The sequence below is a fragment of the Berghia stephanieae genome, unplaced genomic scaffold (genome assembly GCF_034508935.2).
Source record: "Berghia stephanieae isolate SIO BIC M18660-M18661 unplaced genomic scaffold, UCSD_Bste_1.3 scaffold1009, whole genome shotgun sequence".
Lineage (NCBI taxonomy): Eukaryota > Metazoa > Mollusca > Gastropoda > Nudibranchia > Aeolidiidae > Berghia > Berghia stephanieae.
Window position 1 is genome coordinate 471 of NW_027621968.1, and position 14,606 is coordinate 15,076.

At 34.4% G+C, this 14,606-nt stretch overlaps 1 protein-coding gene and 1 long non-coding RNA gene across 2 annotated transcripts; one reads left to right on the top strand and one right to left on the bottom strand.

Moving 5' to 3' along the window:
- Positions 1-416: 416 nt before the first annotated feature.
- On the bottom strand, positions 417-14,263 carry LOC144960891 (uncharacterized; the record flags this gene model as incomplete). The annotated part of the gene is made up of 8 exons (XR_013642982.1): positions 417-453; positions 1,759-1,851; positions 3,044-3,267; positions 9,512-9,697; positions 10,996-11,078; positions 11,909-11,972; positions 12,976-13,057; positions 14,208-14,263. It is a non-coding gene; the product is annotated as an uncharacterized LOC144960891 (long non-coding RNA).
- On the top strand, positions 4,628-7,627 carry LOC144960890 (uncharacterized). The gene is made up of 2 exons (XM_078894280.1): positions 4,628-5,375; positions 5,557-7,627. Exon 2 carries the CDS (start codon positions 7,256-7,258, stop codon positions 7,598-7,600), a length of 345 nt encoding a protein of 114 aa, XP_078750406.1. The 5' UTR covers positions 4,628-5,375; positions 5,557-7,255; the 3' UTR covers positions 7,601-7,627.
- Positions 14,264-14,606: the final 343 nt, after the last annotated feature.

Here is a 14,606-nt window from a genome sequence, read left to right on the forward strand (position 1 = left end):
GTTTTTGGCAAATTTTAGGTCCCAATTTGGCAAAAAAATGCAGATGACAGCTATAATATCAAAACATATAAAAAGAATAATTTAATTATAAGTAGTGTCATAATTAATATGCCTCATCTTAAATTTCATGTATTCAATTTTTAGGGTATTTTGTTCAACAATGGAGTTGGTTTTTTTTTTATAATGGAGTTGTTCCGACTGCAGCCATTGATCCATTAATGGATTGTCAGTGATCTGTCATCTCCTCTTGGGGCCAGCTTGCCGTAATCTTTGGCTGATGCCATCTGAGGCATTCCACTCCTCTGGTGTATGGGGAAGAGTTTCTGTTGTCTCCTCTTGAAACTGATTTGAAAATCATCTACTACAACTACTGACTCCACCACAGAGCAATCAACAAAACTGATTTCATTAATCTCATCTCATTCATATCCATCTGTCTGGCTAGTGTTGAAGCTGTGGAGGAAAAATAATATTTAGAACATCTTTTTCACTGCATTGAAACAAAACAACATTTATATCTGTGAATTATGAAACTGGCCACATTATGAAATCAAGTGGTGCTGAAATCAAAAACGTCATTTCATTTTGAAACTTCTTTGATACCACATTGTCGTCAGGTCAAAGTCAGAATTTGGAATGATAAAAACTTTTAAACAATGTTATCTCCTTAAGCAACATGAAATGCTGGCCATTTAATTAAGATGATTTTAGAACTACATCCCACTTTTTAAACAAATCCTTATAAACTTTTCGTCAGTGCTTAAAAGTGTTAATATGAATATATTTGAGAAGACGATGGACTCAGCAACAGTATACATTTTTGTTTTATTTCCTTGTAAATCATCTTTTTGTTTGAGTATTTTTCTCTAAGGGGGAACCAGTATTTTTTTTTACATATGTAATATGTGATAAGTAAGCATTTGAGTGTGTTCCTCTTAATGGGGACCTGTGCTTGTGCCTGGACGACACTTTTAGGTGACTTCAAACTAAGTACACTGATGGCATGCTCTTGGAATCTACATCCATTCCATATAAGAACCATTCCCTTTTTGTTTTACTTATTAGTGCTTTGAATTGTTAATCTAGAATTGCTTGACTATCCATTTGCATCCTTTTTACTGGTGCTGAAATGACCTAAATATGTCGCAAGCAATTTAAAACAGAAGAGAATTTATAATTCTAGAACATTTTGCTATCCCATTTTCTTCCTTTTTACTGGCACTGATATGACCTTAATGTGTTGCAAGCGCCGTAAAACCATTAAAAACAAACAAATAAAGAATGTTGATTAAACAAAATCACAAAACACACTTATGTTATACTTCGTGGTCCCACTGTCACTTCAATGTCCCCCATTTTGACCAACTTGTTAACCGTGATAGTCCTTTCAGTACTGTTGTCAATGTTAAATACACTGTTAGTGGCTATGTGGTCTTGTGGTATGACACTCGCTTTCGGATCGGAAGGTCCTGGCCCTGAGCCTCGCTCGGCGCATAGTTGAGTCCTTGGAAAATACTCTTTACTCACATTCTCTCACCGTACTCAGGTGTAAAATGAGTACCTGACCGTTAACAGTGCTGTCTCTGTCCGAAAAATTGTAATATCGCCTAACAGACGTCATGTCCTGTTCTAAATGTTGCTGTTGGTCATGGACCCCTTGTAAAGCGCTTTGAGCACGTTAAAAAAAATTTTCTTTAGTCTTTCGGGTGAAATTCTATTAATAATTTAATGACTTTGTAGCAAAAGAATTATGCTTACTGATTATGGTGTAATCTCCAAGATTACAGTCAGATATGTCAATAATATTTCTGGCTGGACTGGGATTCGGAACAAAACTCTCAGTGCTCATAACTGTAAAGAAAATTGTTGATAAATTTGAATTAATGAAGTATAGAATTCACAAGTTGCACTTTAAGTCCAGATTACCCATTACAAACTTAATGAGAAGGAACACAGTGGTGTTTTTTTTTAAAAGGTGAATTGTTATGAAATTATAATGATTTTAATTCTATTTATATCAATTTTAATATGATACGATAGCAATTGATTTTAATGTAAAATTTGCATCATATAATTACGGGTCTCTGGCTCTTTTTTTTTTTTAACCATGAAATGCATCCAAGTGTAATCTTATCTTCTGATCTTGAGACCCATGAATCCCAGAAATAACAAATCTGCTGGGAATAGAACCCATGACACTTTGATTCATATGCAAGCATGATAACTCGCTGTGCCATTGGCTTGCCCTAAATAAAACACTAAATGAAACAATATAAATATTTACAGGACCCAATTCCAAAGTGGAATTTCAATACAATGTTGCGTGATGCCACTTTGACGATTTGTGATAAAAAAATACATGGCAATCCCTTATGACACAAAAGCTTTTGCTCCATCATTTATTTCAAATTTGAAATATTCATATAATTTTGTCAGCTACTTCAGGATTGATGGTATAAAGTAAATTTCAAGATTTTAACTACCATTGAATTATTAAATGTGAATACTCTTGTTTTGATACTTGACTTCAGTCTTCATTTATTGTTTTAATGTTTTTAAAATTGATAAAAAAATCAAGAGGAAACGTGTCCCACAGGCAGTTGTTAGATATGCAATAGAGGTGATATACTTTTGAGACTTAACTACCAAAAGAGGATAGTTATGTTAGAGAAAAATATTGTTCAATGAATCTGTGCATAGGCAATTGTAAGGATGAGTCAATATTAGACGATCACAAAAGATGCATGCAAACATAATACAAATTACTTGTTTAAAATATTGTAAGGTGTACTATCTTTATTCATGTCAGGCAGCCCCAGAGACCAGTGATCACATCGTCCTCCACTGTCCAGTCACTAAACTTGAAGGTGGCTATGAAACCGTCCTTAGTGCGGAGGAAGACTAGAAGCTGAGTTGACGAAATAAATTTGGAGGTGTAGCCATATGCTACTACTACTACTTTATTCATGGAATGCCTAGATGACAGCCTTTTACATTTATATACAGAACAATGTATGGAACTATTATAATTGCAGAAATTTACCTTGAATACCATCAACAATGGTACTACACTCGCCAATAATGACGAGTACCGGTACTTGTTCAGTAAAGATTGAAGAGGGTCCTGGTTTCCCCCTCCAGTCTGCTTTACAGAATCAACATGACTTTGGACTATTCTTTTCTTGTCCTTGAATTTTTTTTTTAGCTCCATCACCGAACGGTTTTTGAGAATTCCGCATTGATTCTCATTCTGATCTTTTCCCCGACCTGAAAATGCAAAAGGAGAAAAAAATATGTAAATCGATTATGTAATGAGATTGTTGAGAACATTCATTTTGCACTGGAATCAGTTCTATTGATTGCTTTTTGTTGCCATAAAATCTTTATTTATTATTTTGGTTGTAGCAAACTTTACTCGTATAATTAGTCTCTATCCTTTAAATTATTTGCATAAAAAATGTCATGCTTTTGAATGTAGATTATTATCAGTCATACCTCTTAAATTGGCATTTTATCATTAAATATTTGTAGGGTCTGACTGGAGAGGGTGAAGATTTATTTCTTGCTTATCAAATGTACTAGGGTAGGTCGCCCTAAATCTGTATGCTTTTCTATACCTCAAATTCCAACAGCTCTAACTGCAGATTGGTTAAACTAAACTCTCAACTGTTTGAGAAACTCAATTATTTGACATCTTTTGTTAGTTTGATGTAAATACATATGAGGTATTATCAGTTAACCTTGCTTAAAAACCGAAAATAGATACCAAACCCCCTCACTCCAAATATGTATGCTCACGCCCCAAACCCGTAAACGGCTTGCCCTAAACCAGAACAGTATTAAATTAGTCTACTAATGTTTCAAAATTTCATAATTTTTTTTAAATATGATAATGTTGTGGTAGAATTTCATTTATTATTAGTTTTTAAAAATATTTTTCTAAAAAACAAAAAAAATAATTGAGCATATATAAAGAGCATTATCCTAGCATTTACGTTTGTTGCGGTTATAACTTTTGACGCGTCAGTGATTTTCTGTTATTTTTTGCACTGAAAAAAAAAAAGAATAAATAAAGACACCGCTTGGGAATTTATTTTAAAAAGAAAAAAAACAACCTTTTACTTTTAGAAAGAAGTTTATTTTCACTTCCACTTCATTTCGAATTTTTCTGGTTGTTGACTTGTTCTAAATATTCAAGTGAGTTAAAAGCTTAAAACTTTTGTCATTTTTTGTGTGCAACTGACACAGATGCTAGATTGTATACTGCTAAACATGCTCAAAGCTCTGTAAGGGGCTCCAAGCCAATAGCAACACAGCAATATCACAACTTTTCCCCGACAGAGTCATTACTTTTAATGGCCAATTACTCAATAAGGAGCCTTGTTCAATGACTCGACTTTGAACTACTCAGGAAGGGACTTGAATCTTGGGCCTACTGGTCCAAATGCAAGTGTAATACTATCATACAACAAAGCCCCACTTAGTAGGGGCAAAGAGGAAGGGTGAAATTTATTGCTTAACCTCCGCACTACAGTACATCTATTTATATTGTTTATTGATAAATTATGGGTGCCATGTCGGCTATTATGATGCTTTAAAATTTTCATTGAACATGCCACCTGCTTTTTTTTTTTTTTTCATTAATTTTCTTTCTTTTTTTTTTTTAGAAATCCGAGACCGGGTTGCCACCTTGCCTGTTCTTGCCAAGTAGTAAAAAGGTGGATTAGAGAGCAGAGCCGGGAGATAGGAAGTAGATAAACACAATCCAAAGTAGTCTAGAGGTATACAAATACAAAGCAACATTGTATTGTGAGTGGCAGGGACCTACTGTAGGCACTTGCAAGAATTTTTCAAAATAGTGGCTTTGGGTATTAATCTAGCGTAGAAAAATAAAGGGGAGTGAAACATTAACTAGAGTGAAAAAATATCGCTCTATCTCAACTGGTTAAAAAGTTATGACCGTTTATGTGGTGGAAAATCTCTATATAGCTTAATAGGAAAAAATGTGACCAAAGCACAGCATCCCAATGGATAATCAAGTATAATTCAGAAACAGCTTCAGATACAACTTTGAAATTTTTACATGTGGTAAATCAACATCTCTGTAATACATTGCAAACAGAAAATGAATTATTTATTGAGAAAGAAAAGTATAGTTTAGAGCTGAGACAGCTGAAATCAAGGAAAAATAGATCACGACATACAAATGAATGACCTATTGGAATTTTGGAAAAGTCAATAATAAAATATTTATTCACATGAAGAGATAGACCAAATACACCACTGAATCGGCGTCATTTAGTTGTTCACTTTGAACTTTTCAAAATGAAAATAGACCTCATAAAAGCAAAGATATGAACTGACAAATGTTTGAGGTGGTGTAGTATTAGCCTACAGATACCCAGTGTCAGTGACCGTGCTGTAGCCTATTTTTATTTCATTTCATGATAGACCAAATACACCACTGAATCGGCGTCATTTAGTTGTTCACTCTGAACTTTTCAAAATGAAAATAGACCTCTTAAAAGCAAAGATATGAACTGACAAATGTTTGAGGTGGTGTATTAGCCTGCAGATGCCCAGTGTCAGTGACCGTGCTGTAGCCTATTTTTATTTCATTTCATGATAGACCAAATACACCACTGAATCGGCGTCATTTAGTTGTTCACTTTGAACTTTTCATAATGAAAATAAACCCCATAAAAGCAAAGATATGGACTGACAAATGTTTGAGGTGGTGTATTAGCCTACAGTCTACAGTCCTAACAGATGCCCAGTGTCAGTGACCGTGCTATAGCCTATTTTTATTTCATTTCATTAGTGACAAAGAAAAAATATATGTACTTCTCTTATTTTCGCACTGTCACAGAGTGCTGCAATCTCGACATAATTGTATTTTCCAGGAGGGCTGCAGTTTCAGGGTTTGAAAAGTAAAAGTTTTTCTCTTGTTGAGCTCCATTTTCGTCAATGATTTCAAAAGGAAATAGAATCTAAACAAAACGAAAGCGGATGTGGCGCTGATTAAATCTTTTGCGCCAGAAGAACCCAAACAGCAGCACAAAACAACCGATAGAGTCAAGGGCTAGGTCAGGACTAGGTCAGGACTTGCCACGCCCATTTCTAGGCTAAAGCCCAGCTAGTTCGAGACTAAATAATGCTCATTGAATCCGATTTTTTTAAGACACTTACTAAGCTTGGGCTAAAGACTAGCTAGTCATTTAGTAAATTACTAAAGTTAGTCCGCGTTCATTAGAACGGGCCCAGTACTATCAGTAGACAATGTGTACAGCAGAAAAGGAGAGTTGGATCAATAGACACCTAGTGGAAGGGAACATACCCATGCATACCAATGTGTAATACACATGTATTTTGCTTAATTTAACATACCAACGTGTAATACATGTGTAGTTTGCTTAATTTAGCATACCAATGTGTAAAACATGCGTACATAGTTTGCTTAATTTAGCATACCTATGTGTAAAACATGCGTACATAGTTTGCTTAATTTAGCAATCACTGCCATTGTTTGCTAGCTTATGACTGTTCAGACTGTCGGATCATTGAGGGCTTAAAGGACAAGGGTTATGACTATGTTCTCTCCACATTTGTATAATGTCACTCTAATATGATTTAAAGGGATATAATATCACACTAAAAAAAACCCTAACATTCAGACACACCCTCCCATCCCACTGCCTCTCCTTCAGAAATGCACTACAGCCAAAGTCAGGGCCAAACCACATCTTCTCGTTCAAGGACAATACAGGACACAAAAAGAACTAGAGCAGAACAACAATGGATAGGTGGTTCCAATTTTAGTAATAAACATTATTTACAAATAGAAAGTTTTGCTTCCATCAAGTCTAAATTTTAAAATTGCATATATATATATTTGTTTTTTGGAAGACTAGCACCTTAACTTGTACGATCAAATAATTTTGTGACCTTAGCAAAAAAATTGGATTACAATTACATACGATAACGACCTCTCCGAATAACGACATTCTCCCGATAACGACATTGGCCCCCGGTCCCGATTTTTTTACTATATGTTATTAGTAATAAAACTCTAAATAATGACATACTTTTTAGACCACTCTCCGGATAGCGACATTGAGTTAGCAATAATCGGCTGTGACTTTGCTTGATACAAAAATAAAAATAGCTAAAATGTTGTTTCCGGTAAGTTTCATTTCATTCTCTGAGCCAGAGGCACCTCATAGCCAATGAGATCACTTTGTTATCGGCCAATGAAATGTCCGATGCAGATGCCGGTCTCGAGGAATACGTCAACATCGACAGCGACTTGGCAGTGACCGGCGAGGTATCAGTCGATTCCATCGTTGACAGTATCAAACAGAGACAGGAGCCACCAGAAGATGACGATGATGATGAAGATGAAGCTGCTCCTCTTGTCACGGGTAGTGACGCAAATTCGGCACTACAAACTCTCAGACGGTTTGCACTGCAACATAAGGATTGTGCATCTATTTTCGACTTGTTGCATCAGATGGAAGATAAAGTCGGCCCTATGATTTACAGCAACAAGCGACAGACCGGGATTATGGATTTCTTCTCTAAATCGAAATCCGACAGTTAGTTTAAAAAAAAAAAAAAAAAAAAAAAACAACAACAAAAAAAACAAACAAAAAAAACAAAAACAAAACAAAACAAAAAAAAAACAACAAAAAAACATTTTTAATGTGGCCATGTGTTCAGTTGTATTATTAAATACAGCTGCACTCATGCCGGTCCCAAGCCCGGATAAACAACAGAGGGAAAATGACACACAAAAAACAATAACAAAAACAAACAACAAAACTACACACACACACACACACTTCGTGTATTTTACATGTTTGGAAAGTCCGATCACTGATCACCCACTATGGTTGGTACATTAATGTACATTCTAAGGGTCTAACCACACCCCTTTTTCCGCCATCTTGAAATTTTCCGAATAACGACATGCACCTCTGGTCCCGAGCCATGTCGTTATCGGGAGAGTGCACTGTACAATAAAAAATCCCCCCAACGTTAATTTTAACTAAAGAAGCATTGATTTTCCCCAAATCTTTTTTATATCAATCCTTACTTTAAAAGACTCTAAAACGTTTCCTGTGAAGGATAGCTTGGGAAAAATATTTAATAAGTAAAACAACAAATATCAGTTTAAAATACTGGTTACAAAATCCTACAAAAATTTAATCCAAAATATAACATAGATACCAATGTATCTGTATAAATTGTATGTTTAAAACTAATAATAAGATTTTTTTGAATGTTGAGATACAAAACTCTGTTCTCCTGACAGCCAAACAATGTTTACATTTATATTATGTGTATTCATAAAAATTTCTATGAAATAATCCACATTCATCCAGGCCACTCATAAGCAGCAGTTGATTTGGGACAACTTTGTAAACAAAACAATTATTTTCAATGCCTGAACCAGCAGTCATTATGTAAATGCATTATAGTTTCATCAAATGGAGTGACAATAATCTAGAGAAAAAACAAAACAAAACCCCCAATAAAAAATTAACACGCAACTTAACCGATACTACAAACAATAAACCGATTCCCCAAACATGTATTTTTTGGGTTCTAACTTCATATACCTTTGAATACATCATTTTACCACTAGTTATTTTTGTACCAAAAAATGTTAATTTTAATACAAAAATCTCTGATAAGACTTCCGCTTCCATGGACAGAGCAGACGGAAAGATAACCTAGATTGTTATGGACTCATTGTTGTCAAGGAAATATTCTCAAACAATAGAAATGTTTAAATCATTGCAACAATGTTAATTCAAGCCCATCATTGTGTTTAGTTATCAGACCTGCAGATATGAGCATGTAGGCCAAACAAAAAAAAAAAAAAAGACCAAACAAAAAATAAAAAAAAGATTCAATGAAGTTTGTGTATACTTCTCATTTACTTCTAATATGGTTTGACATAATGAGGGCATTAAAAAAATTAGCCGCGACAAGCCACACTATATGTATGAAAACCAGTTATCATTAGGACAGTAAGATGGTCACCAGCTTGACTGAAATTTAATGCTAGTGTGGCTATGTGGTCTGGTGGTATGACACTTGCTTCAGGAGCGGATGGGTTTGAGTCCTGCTCTGAGAGGTGCATAGTGCAGTTCTTGGAAAAGGCTCTTTACTCATAATCTCTCAACAGGTATAAAATGAGTATCTGGCCTTAACAACAGAGTTGCCTCTGTTGGAAAAAAATTGTAATATCCCATAATAGACATCATGTTTAGTCTTACATGTTGATTGTTGCTGTTGGCTTGGGACCCCTTGTAAAACGCTTTGAGCATGTTTAGTGGATATTGCACTATATAAAAAAGCTCAAGTTAATGTTATTCAAAGTATTTGCTGACTCATAAATGAATATTTGTAGCTGAAAAAATGAAATTAATATATTGGAGGTTGCTGTCTTCAACTCAACCTGGAATAATTACAAAATTCTATACAAACAATTACATAACATTACATTTCCAGCAAAAAACAATTTTCTTCAAAGAGAGTAAAAACTTGATAACTGCAGTTGCTAGACTTTTCTTTCATTCGAGATTCTTTTTTTTTTTCACATCAGGCCAAGGTCAGTGATTCAATGAAACGCTGGTAAGACGACATCCATGCACTGATGACTTCTTTAGCTTTCAAATCACTTTTCTCTCTGTGAATAAAATGTAAAAAGAGAGGAAATAATGATAATAATAAATAACAAGGTAAGTGCTGAAAAATATGAAAAGATAACACTTAACACTTTTCATCTGCTTAGCTATCTTTTAATGTTAATGCTAATTATAAAAAGAAAATTTTACATCTAAAAAAACACCCCGACTAAATGAACAAAAAGTAAAAAATAAAATTCTCTCATACCATCCTATTAAGATAGATATCTTAAACTTTAAATGTGCTATAAAAACTCACTTTTTCATAATTCATTTTACATCATGCCATTTGTAATGTTTGTATACCATTATTTCAGCAATTACGTTCTTTGTTTCCATGTTTTAACTTGACTACCTGTGTATGTAATATAATTATCTGTAAAGCGCTTTGGGATGTTCACTGGTTAGTCAGTCAAGAAGTTACAAATTATTTCAAAATAGACACTTCAATAAATGTCAACAACATAATTTAGAGGGATAATTTAAGAATTAATTCGTCATACCTCATTAAAAAATACACAATTAACAGTCATAGACTTGCCAAATTGAAAACTTCAAATTTAGTAATTTTAATGTCAATTTTTAGTAATTTGACAAGGAAATTCGTAATTTCTGAAATTGTGTGTGAACAACCACAATATTATTATTATTATCATCATTATTATAGTAGTAGTAGTAATAGTAGTAGTAGTAGTAGTAGTAGTAGTTGTAGTAGTAGTAGTAGTAGTAGTAGTAGTAGTAGTAGTAGTAGTAGTAGTAGTAGTAGTAGTGGTGGTAGTAGTAGTAGTAGTTGTTGTTGATCTTCTTCTTATCATTATTATCATTATTTTTTATTATCTTTTAAGTATTACTAAGAATAAAAAATTTGTAATTTTCGATAAAATTTCGTATTTGGCCATGAAATTTGTCTAAAATTTGTAAAATTACGAAAAATTCGTAAGATTCGGCATGTATGCATTCAGCTTGTGATAAAAAAAAAAGAAAAAAGTGATCACCCCTCCATTAGTTTGAACAAATCCTTATATTAATATAATAAAAGGAATTTACAAACTATGAAAAAAAAAAATAAGTTTTAAAAAGTTTGGCCACAAAACTTGTCCTTCAAATATCCATCGAGTAAAATAACCTTCATTCAGAAAAAAAAATCTCAAACCTGGGGCTTCACGAAAGTCTTCAAGGAAGTCCCAGGTTTGAGAGTTTTTGAGAAGATTAGGGTCATTTTAATTGATCAATATTTGAGGAACGAGTATTTTTGGCCAATATTTTTTGTGAGTACAGCAGTGTAGATTATCAAGCATACCTGGTCTTAGAAGCTTGATTTTCCCCAGCATCAAATTTGTCTTGTCCTGAACCCCCAGCTTTCCTTACATTCTTTTTATTTTGCTGCAAAAATGAACGTGGATGAATAAGACAAAACATTAGGACAGAAGATCACCAAAAAAAATCGTCTAGTTTGTCAATTAAAAAAAAGTAAGAAAGTTCTCACCCAGCACCACGCCAAGGGTCTGAACATTTTGACTCTTAAACTATAAATAGCTCTGGATTTACAATCACACCACCGCTCAGTGAAATTCAAGACCTGCTTTAGACTGTTGTGAATAAGGGTGTATGAGTTATGTCACTTTTATAAAGCCAATCGATCAATGTTGCAAAAGATCTGGAGAGTTAACTCTCTCCTTACTGATCATTTTCAATATTTTTACTGAAATGCCATACCGACCCAATATACGAGTTGTTTGAACTCAAATTTTAAAGCAATAAAAACATGCTGTGCATAATTTTGTTTAGCAAAAAAAGCTTTACAAAACAGCATTAAGTTCTTGTAAATGAAATAAAGATATTTATTCAAATTTTGTGATTTATAAAAAGAAATCTAAATAAGAAAAATGTTGTTTGTATCATAACAAATGTGACAATTTTCCTACAGTTTGTATGGAGAAGGTTAAGCACCTGACAATAGGAATGGAGTGACTAAATGTGCATTTTATGTTTTCTTACCTTATTGCCTGAGTGTTCTTCATCAAATAAATCTATCAAAATTGCACAAGATATGGAGAGTTAGGCATCTTTCTTTAGAAATACACTTACTACTAACCAATGTGCATTTTTTTTCATAACTTGGCTATTTTGTGTCCTTCATCAAATCAATTTACCAATGCCAAAATTGCACAAGATATGAAGAGTTAAGTCAATGTTTATTTTTATTTTCTTACCTGAACTCTGGTACTTGCCGACTTCTTTGTAATCTCTTTGTTGAGTTTTGACTTTGAATTGACCCTGCATAGATAATTGAGACAAAACAAATAAATTAGAAATCCAACAGTTAAACACAGCTTGTTTTGTTTGATAGCAGAACTGAATAGATAATTGAGACAAAACGAATAAATAAGAAATCTAACAATTAAACACAGTTTATTTTGCTTGATAGCAGAAAAAATAGATGGCCTTTACAATGCGTGTGATGACCTGACAAAATGAGCCACATGGTGTACAAATTTTAATCTCGGGAGTTTGTGCAAATGTACAGTGCAATCCATCCTGAGAAAAAATGCAGTTTTGATTTTCAAAATATATTGTCTTAATTAGGGACAAAGTTACAGGTATTTTAGTACAAGAATAATGTGAAACTGATAAAAGCAATTGCTTTTGGATAGGATGCTTGTCTACTGCAAAGTACTTTCCACCAGATCTAACAAGATTAAGCTACCCAGTCACTGCTGGGTAAACAGGGGAGTGAGAAGATTTTTTTCGACTTCACCCAGGATCTTTGCGTGTGACGTGGGTACTCTTATCAACTGAGCGATTGGGACATGCAGTTTTCAGTACAAAACACCGTTATTTTCTGCAGGTTTCACTTTCTACTTTTTTAGTGCTCATATCTTGAAAACACCCAACAGATTTTGTCATATCATCACACATATCTTACTCACATTATCAATTAAGTACAGGTGAAGGTGATACTAAGCTGCTAGTAACTGTGGACTGTAAAACGCAATAACATTTCGGACTCAAAACCCTTCTTCAGCCAACAACCAAAACCGATAAAAACATAAATACATAAAAAAAACAGATATAAGGCAGAGAAATATATCTTGTTTCATGCAATAGAGTCAGGGATATACTCGACCCAATTGGGACTAACGGTTATAAAGAACTTAAAAAAAAAGGCATATATGGTAAAAAAAACGTCTAAGCAAAATCTGGAAAACATGAATATAATGCTGGATAATCCACTTGTTATTTTAAACTGACCGTCTGTGGTATGGAATGACTGACTCACCTGGTTGTAGGGTGTACATCGTCAGATGTGTGAGGACTGTCTTGAGTCGTAGACTGTAATGTATCACATTGAGTGTTCTGATCTGTTGTGAACAAATAATAAATCGCAAACAAGCTGAGTATATAAAACTTTCTGGGGCGAGAGAGAGAGAGAGAGAGAGAGAGAGAGAGAGAGAGAGAGAGAGAGAGAGAGAGAGAGAGAGAGAGAGAGAGAGAGATAGAGAGAGAGGGAGAGAGAGAGAGAGAGAGAGAGAGAGAGAGAGAGAGAGAGAGAGAGAGAGAGAGAGAGAGAGAGAGAGAGAGAGAGAGAGAGAGAGAGAGAGAGAGAGAGAGAGAGAGAAGAGAGAGAGAGAGAGAGAGAGAGAGAGAGAGAGAGAGAGAGAGAGGAGAGAGAGAGAGAGAGAGAGAGAGAGAGAGAGAGAGAGAGAGAGAGAGAGAGAGAGAGAGAGAGAGAGAGAGAGAGAGAGAGAGAGAGAGAGAGAGAGAGAGAGAGAGAGAGAGAGAGAGAGAGAGAGAGAGAGAGAGAGAGAGAGAGAGAGAGAGAGAGAGAGAGAGAGAGAGAGAGAGAGAGAGAGAGAGAGAGAGAGAGAGAGAGAGAGAGAGAGAGAGAGAGAGAGAGAGAGAGAGAGGAGAGAGAGAGAGAGAGAGAGAGAGAGAGAGAGAGAGAGAGAGAGAGAGAGAGAGAAAGAGAGAGAGAGAGAGTAAGAGAATGTTTTTTGATTGTTCTTAAGAAAGCTTCTGGTTTAGACTTCATAAAACAAGATAAGCTGGAAGTGGAAGATGAAAATGCAGCTTTCTTCCGTTTTCAATGAGACGATATTCCACCTGAAGAAAAAATTGCTTAAATCATGCACACAACCTTGATGATGACAAAAAGGTGTAATGTGGAACAAAAAAGCATAAAAGTGTAATTTGATTTTAAAAAATGTAAAAATAATCCTTTCTGGAGAACAGTTGGCAGGTCTGCCATTGTTACAAATTCTATTAGAATATTATATAACATCTACATGACCAATATTTATAGTTTTGCTTGTAGCTGCTGTATATTTTATCTTATCTTATATCAGCTTTGTATTTTTATAAATTAATTCACGATAATGTATAAATCTTTGCTAATGTAATGATGACTGATGTGCAAACATATGATGATAATTTCCATTCAGGATCAATAAAGTATATCTTATCTTATTCGACAAAGTCTGCACTAAGTGAGGGCATGGATAAACCCCTTACCTTTTCTTGCAGCTTTAGACACAGGTGGAGGGCTTGAATCAGGAAAAAAAGTTTTTCTTCTCAGTTTTGAACACCATAGATTTTGGCCTCCAAAGGCTGACTACCCCCAAAAATTTACTTCTGCCACATCAGAATTGTTACTTTTCACTCGATTGGAAGGATCCTCAGTGAAAGTATTAACCTCATAAGGGATGTTTAGATGTTATATAAAGAAAAAATCAAAATATCAATTTAAGTCATGTCCTGTTTAAAAAATATGATTGTGATAAAAACCAAGAAAAAAAAATAGGTATCTCCCTTTAAACATTTCCCCCCTCCCCCCCACACACTTAATCTTTAGCACCCCCAAAAAATTTTACTTTAAAAGGAATTGTAAAGGATCTGAACATTAACATTAAA